The following is a 6753-nucleotide window of genomic DNA, read 5'->3' as shown; positions in this document are numbered from 1 at the left end:
GTGACAGGCGCGCGCGGCGGCAGCCAATCAGCGCGGCGGGGCGGGGCGGGCGGGCGCGGTGCTGCCCCCCAGCGGCCGCGGCTGCCGCCGGCGGGGCCGGCACGGCCCGGAAATGGCGCTGGCACCCCGGAGCCAGCCCCGAACCGAGTCTGCGGGGCTGGCGGCTACAGGTCAGCGTTAAAAACCTCCATTCCAGTAAAAAAAGAAAAACCAAAATATGCTCGAGGACGCCAAATGGCTGCCTGCATGGAAAAGGTACCTGTGGCCATGAACCCTGGAGCAGGAGCCCCCCCGCCACCCCCCAAATTCAACAGGAACCTATTTTGGGCAGAAATGGAGTGTTCTTCGGTAGGTGTGGTCAGACATCACTCACGGGACATGGTACATCATGCAGGATCCATGGAGGAGGCTATGAGGCAATGGCATGGACTGGCCAGGATCGCTATCAGAGTGACTTCATGATTAAAAGGGCGCGAATTTAGAAAGAGGATGCAACATCACAGCTCACCACAGGATGTTTGTTGCTGCTGACCCCAGCAGTCAGAAACCACAGCACAGACATTCTCTATTGCATAGATCCAGATTGGGGGGTGGGGTGGGTTGGGCAGAGATTTCAGCAGATCTGATCAGCAACAAATTCCAAGCAAAGGAATTGATACAGTTGAGCAAATCTCATTGCATTGAAGGATTCACAGAGGAGCTACAAAGTAAACATGGAACAAGCCCCCTGAAACAAGGGAATGAGTAACAACCCCATTTTCAGTACAAACCTACCCCTGCAAAGGTAAGAAGTGTTGCAAACCCTTGGTGAACTGGGATCCCCGCCCTACAGCAGCAAGTGTTTCAGAGTAACTTCTCCGCTCCTGCGTGTCACCGAGGGACAGAGGCCAAGATCACTCCTCCGTGAGAAAGGCCACAGGAGCAAGCATGCTCTCCCTCTCTGGATACAGTGCAGAGAGAATGAGACATTTAATTCCTGACTCTTACCATGCTTCCTCAAATTGAGAAACCAGTTGTAAAGCAAGACAGGAAAAAACCTCAGAAGGATGCGGTACTTTTGGAAAGGTGTTTTGGTGGCACTGCTGTTGTTTAGACTTGTACATAGCCAGAAGGGAGAGAATTCCCATCCTCTGCACTGAATGGGGCAACAGGAAGAACAGCTGTTGCAAAAACCTTATACAGCAGAACAGTTTACTGAAGTCTAACCCAGACAGTCTGGCTACTTGCCTCTTCCTTACCTGCAGGTTCAGGATTTTACAACCCCAGGTTGCATTCATTCATTAATTTTCGATCCCTAACTACACAAAGCTCCCATTCCAGTCTGTGTCTGATAGGAGCCCCCCCCACCACCCCCCCAAGATGCAAATGTCCGAGATTAGGTAAATAACAACATCCATTTTAAAAAACAATCACAAAAAACCCCAACCCAGTTGATCTCCACAACACATGCTCTCCCCAACTCTGACAATGAGGTGAGATAAAACGCGATCCAGGCAGGTCTTTGGCTCTGGTTCCTGACACAGTTCCCCATACACTTTGCAGGTGCATTTTTTCCTGCTCCTTGCTCTTCTTCTTCCCAGGATGAAAAGGAGCACCAAAGGTTATCCCCCCAGACCCAAAAATAGAGGTGCAGGAGCCGCCTACACACCAGTCTCATTTCTTTCACTGCTTTTAACATTAGGATCCTCTTGCACCTTTCTCATTTCCAGTCCTTTCACCCACGTGTAGGCAAAGGAGCCCCCCAGAACCATCAAGTTACTCGTCCACCACAAGAAGCTCTTTGTCTCCTCAAAGTAGATAACAGCCAGCACTGTTTGTGCACAGGCCTTGGCTGTCCCAGACACGTTGTGGGTGAGTGGGCTAGTGAACTTAATCTGAAGTCCAGTCACGTACCCGATGGCAAAGCCAAACACTCCCCCCAAGGTCATCATGCCCCAAAAACTGGGGCTCCCCAGCTTGTCAAAGTGGTAGAGGGTGCGGAACTCGCCCAGCAGCACCATGAGGGGGAAGAAGAGGACACAAGCATTGACGTTGTTGTAGAAGGTCAGGCGCCAGATGCTACCATCCACCACAGGCAGCACCTTCTTGGTGTAGATGGCATTGAGAGAGACACAAAGGCTTGCTAAGATCCCAAAGAATATACCTGTCCATGACAGAGTACCTTCTGCTCCTTCCTGGTCAACGCCCAGCCAGAAGCCACCTGCAACCAAACACATCAGGCATCATCTGAACAACCGCTGAAAGGCTCAAAACATACAGTCAAGAATTCATCACTTACTTTATAGTGAACAACAACAGAGACAGGCTTAAGGGCTTCCCCCTTCTATTATGTGAACCCACAAAATGCCTTGACTGGGAAGACTTATTTTGGGAGTGCAGGAAATTTACTGTTCAGGTAATTCAAACTCAGAGGACTAATTTCCACACTGAGCAGGCAGCAGTTCAGAAACTGCTATTCCAGCTAGTCTTTGCATACAGGTAATTTTCAGGAAACCATTTTGTTTTTAATTGAAAAGGCTGAAAATTGACACATAGGTAGAAAGAATATTCTTCAAAGTTTGAAAAAACTGAACTTTATAATTTTCTCTGCTGTTAACAGGAAGGAAAATAGAGAAGAAGATGGAAAGATAGTAAAAACATGGATGCAATATTAAGCATGATTAAAAAAAAATCAAAAGGCAGAAACTGTGTGCAGTACCTTCATGTTAAATGATGGGCAAAGCACTGTCTAACCACCTCCAAAACAGGAGCTACAGGCTTTGCATCTCCAGGGCAGAGAGGGAGACCTCTCCCCACCCAGCTCATAAGCAAAACAGAAAAGGGAGACGAGCTACTGAAGGAGCACTGCACCCCATTTTCATTAGCTGCTTCTTGTTGGAAGCTGTCTGGGAAGTTGCCTGCAAAGCACCTAACAGGGTTGAAACTAAGCCCAGATACAAATGGGCTCCATGCTCTGACAGGAGGGGCTTTGTGTCAGCCACAGAGGACGCTCAGCTGTGCTGCTGTAGCACACAGGCAATGCTCTCACAGCCAAAGGAGATGGAGCCAGGAGGACAGAGTCTTAACCTCAGAGAAACCCTGTCAGGCTGCCAGGCACCACCTGAACAAAAGATTAGCTGAAGGCAACTGCTTGCATCACTTGTAGAAAAGACAGTAGCTCTGTTCCTGTTCACCTCTTCTCTGCAGGTGAGATTCTCTTGTTTTCGTCTGATTCCACCCAGCCGTCTAACACTAAGTGAACACACGCACACCTGGAACCAGACTGAAATGAACAGCTCACCATTCCTGGCATCTAAATGGCCCTTCAGTGGAAGGTAGCTTTTGGGATTATTTTGCCTTTGGAATGGACGACTTACAAGCATTCCTGTTAAGCCACTCAATGCCTTGCCCTACATCCTAACCACACACCCAGATCTTCTGGTGGTGTTTTACACTTGGCTTGATCAGCTAACCCTTTATCACATGCATTCAGCCTATTGTAAAAACCAATTGCCTGACTCTATTGTATGGTTCCAGTGGTGCTGACATAAATGTTATTGTTGCCAAAGTTAATAATCAACAAGAACTTGGGAACATGGAGAAAGCCACCTGCTATTTTATGGCCTGTAAAGGGGAAAGAAAGAAAAAGGTAAGGCAAGTTAAACTTCTTTAGAGGGTAGAGAAGTTTTAGTGCTCAAATAAAAAGGGAGCTGTGTCAAATGAGAGCAATTTCTTCTCTTAATGAGTCACCTACATCCTCCAGCCATACATATTTGGTTGCCATAGACAGAGCAAGGCACGAGCCCTGAGCCACCCCACCTCACCAGGGAGCTGCCATGCAGGTGGGGATGACTTCCCAAGGGAAAGACATCCCACCACCATCTCTCTGGGGCTGGCTGTCGGGTGGGAGCGGCCCTGCCTGCTCCCCCTCACCTATGATGACTCCGCAGGCCAGAAGGGCATAGAGGGAGGTGGTCTGCTTCAGGAGGAGGTAGGAGAGCAGCACGTTGAACACGGTGGTGAGGGAGCGCCCCACGTTGTAGAAGGCCACGCCGACATGCTTGAGGCAGAGGTTGTTGGAGGTGACCATGCCGATGAAGACGGCGGAGAGGGGCAGGACGCTGCGGGACACCTTGGGGTCGAGGCGGAGGGCGGGCAGGCCGGCGCAGGGGGGCCCGCAGGCCGCCCCCAGGCTGAGGCCCAGGCAGAGCGCGGCCGTCAGCGCGCACTGGAAGAAGGTGACGAAGAGCGGGGCGTCGAGGCGCAGCGAGGGGCTGTCCAGCAGGTACTTGTTGAGGAAGACCATGGCGATGGAGGTGAACCAGTAGAGGCAGACCACCACGGCGATGCGCAGCGCCCGCAGCAGGAAGGGCGCCCGCCGGTCCCCGCCGCCCTCCGCCGGCAGCAGCGGCTCGGCGCCGCCGCCGCCCAGCGCCATCCGCAGGATCCCCGTCCGCGTCAGCTGCGCTCTGCTCATGGCGGGCCGGGCCGCCAGCCACAGCCGCCGGCCCCGCCTCTCCTGCCGCTGCCGCCGGCCCCGCTCACCCGCCTGCGCCGCCGGCCCCGCGCGGCCCGGAGCGCCGCGGCCCCGCCCGCCGGGCCCTCCTTTCTTCACGCCCCGCGGGCGCCGCTCGGCGCCGCCCCGGCCGCGCCGCCATGGCGGGGCAAGGCCCGGCCCGGCCCGCGCTCCGCCCGGGCAGCGCGGCACCGGCAGCCGCCGGTTTGTAAATAATAGGCTGCGAATTTGTAAAAAAAAAAAATTCTTAAGGAAGGATGCTGTTTGATATTTGAGGTTTTTATACTTCCAGGACGAATCAACAAGAAAGGAGATTTAATCCGTGGAACACAGAGCAGCGAACAAGGAAGCTCTAAGCGATGCCCGGGTGTCAAAAAGAAAATATAAGAACAGCCTTGTTAAGGTTTCACGTCTCAACGACCTCAGACCCAGATGGAAGCTAGCAAAGCTTTGGGGGGCAAGCTGACAGGGCACACAAAGAATGTAGAATTTACAGGTCCTAAGGACATTTGGCAGGACCCCTAAAATAAGGAGGAAATGAATAAAGACAACTGTGCTGAGATCAGCTCCAGCTGGGTAAAAGGTAATTCCAGCAGGGGGAGATTATAACCACCAATCACTGATCACTAGCTCAGGAAACCCACTGACCCAAAAGAATAGAAAGACTGAGCATGCGGGCTAATAACCACAAGAAGCAAGAAAATAATCGGTTGATAGAAGATAGAATATTAATCAATAAAATTATCTGGGTAATTTGTAGCCAATGAATTAGCTTTGTTCTATAGCAAACAATGTCTTTGTTTGCAAAAATGTGTGAATAGTGAGAAGTTTTGGTAGCTGTCACACTGGCCTTGTGGATTTGCCACCCAGCACCCCTTTCCGTGCAGAACTGTAAATAAATCAAATATCTCAACTCTGTGTGTGGATTGGTGTCTTGCACACCGTGTGAAATAACCTATTTTGGGACAACTGGGGCAGTTTAACAAGGGTCTGAGGATGGTCCTTGGCACCTTCCACAGCCAGGAGGGAGGGCCTTGCTGTGGGACTGCTGGGGAGGGGCTGCCGTGCTCATGGATATTAATGGTGGCCAGCACTGTATCCCCCTGGCGTCGCTGGACACTGGGTGGCAGCAGGGGACAGGGTGGCAAGGTAGTGGTCCTTGTGTCAGGAACAACATTGCTGTGCTGGCTCATGTCAGCATCCTTCATGCTGGCTGGATCAAGTGGGATCTGGGTGTTGGACATGCAGTGGTTTGCTAGCATGGATTTTGCCCATATCCCGTCAAAAGCACAGTGTGCTCTGCTGCCTAAAGCTTCTGTACAGAAAACAGGTTTGCATTTTTGTGGAGGTAAATAAAACCTTCCCAATACGACCTAATGAAGTAGGCAAGGTGACATGTGGAAGCAAGGACAGCACAGGCAAGAGTTAGCTGCCTAGTTCCCATTCCTGCATCAATAATTTTGATATCTAACCAGGGGAATGTCTCTGCCAATGCCATTTACCTCTCCAAAACTGAGGTACAGCCTGGGCTGACTTGTGCACTGCCCTGCTACATTGCAAGCAATACAGGGACTAGCTGCTTTCAGTGTAGCCTGGGTGTTAGGGTAGGCTGCACACATTCCCATGCTAACTCATTATCCCACAGTCCCACATCATCATTCCAGGTATGAAACACCCATCTGCCCATAATCACATGCCAAAACATGCCATGTTCTCTTAATGGTGCTTTATAACAAAGAAGCCTTTCAATAAGAAACTCTAGCATGTTGAGAATTCAAACTGCTGGACAGGATGAAATAAATTAGAATTAATGCCAGATTCCATGTGGTGGGGGAGGCAGCAGTGAGCTCTGTCAAACATTGGTCAGTGTGACCCTCACTTATTTCAGCTGAGACTGCTGGAAAGTGTCTGGTTTGCAATGTCCTGAGGCCCAGCAATTTGCACAGGGCATAATTAAGAGGATTTTGGAAGCAAAGCCAGCAGCATTAATTGGCCCCCATAGCAATCTTTGCTGCTCTTACAGTTGGGAAGGACAGAAGCATAGTAGGGGTTTTGGGGAGAAAAATACTTAATTAGGCCAGTTGGTGTGGCTGGAAAATGTTTCAGGCATAATGTGCTTTTCTCAGCTCTCTGAAGTCACTAGTTTTTTTTTCTCCCAGGTGCATCAGTGGGTTTAGTAAATGATGCTGCCTTTCCCCACAACCTGTGCCTCCTGAGCAGCACCTGGGCTCTGATGGGAATCCTGTTCCCTCTGGACA

The 6753-nt window shown here is 51.0% G+C and overlaps 1 protein-coding gene across 1 annotated transcript; it reads right to left on the bottom strand.

Annotated features, from left to right (window-relative positions):
• Positions 1-656: 656 nt before the first annotated feature.
• SLC35C1 (solute carrier family 35 member C1) lies at positions 657-4567 on the bottom strand. Its single transcript, XM_064424731.1, has 2 exons — positions 3913-4567; positions 657-2200 (listed from the first exon to the last, which is right to left on the bottom strand). The coding sequence occupies exons 1-2, from the start codon at positions 4454-4456 to the stop codon at positions 1641-1643; spliced, it is 1104 nt and encodes a 367-aa protein (XP_064280801.1). The 5' UTR covers positions 4457-4567; the 3' UTR covers positions 657-1640.
• Positions 4568-6753: the final 2186 nt, after the last annotated feature.

The sequence above is a fragment of the Passer domesticus genome, chromosome 6 (assembly GCF_036417665.1).
Source record: "Passer domesticus isolate bPasDom1 chromosome 6, bPasDom1.hap1, whole genome shotgun sequence".
NCBI lineage: Eukaryota > Metazoa > Chordata > Aves > Passeriformes > Passeridae > Passer > Passer domesticus.
This window is presented reverse-complemented; position numbering and strand designations above follow the sequence as displayed.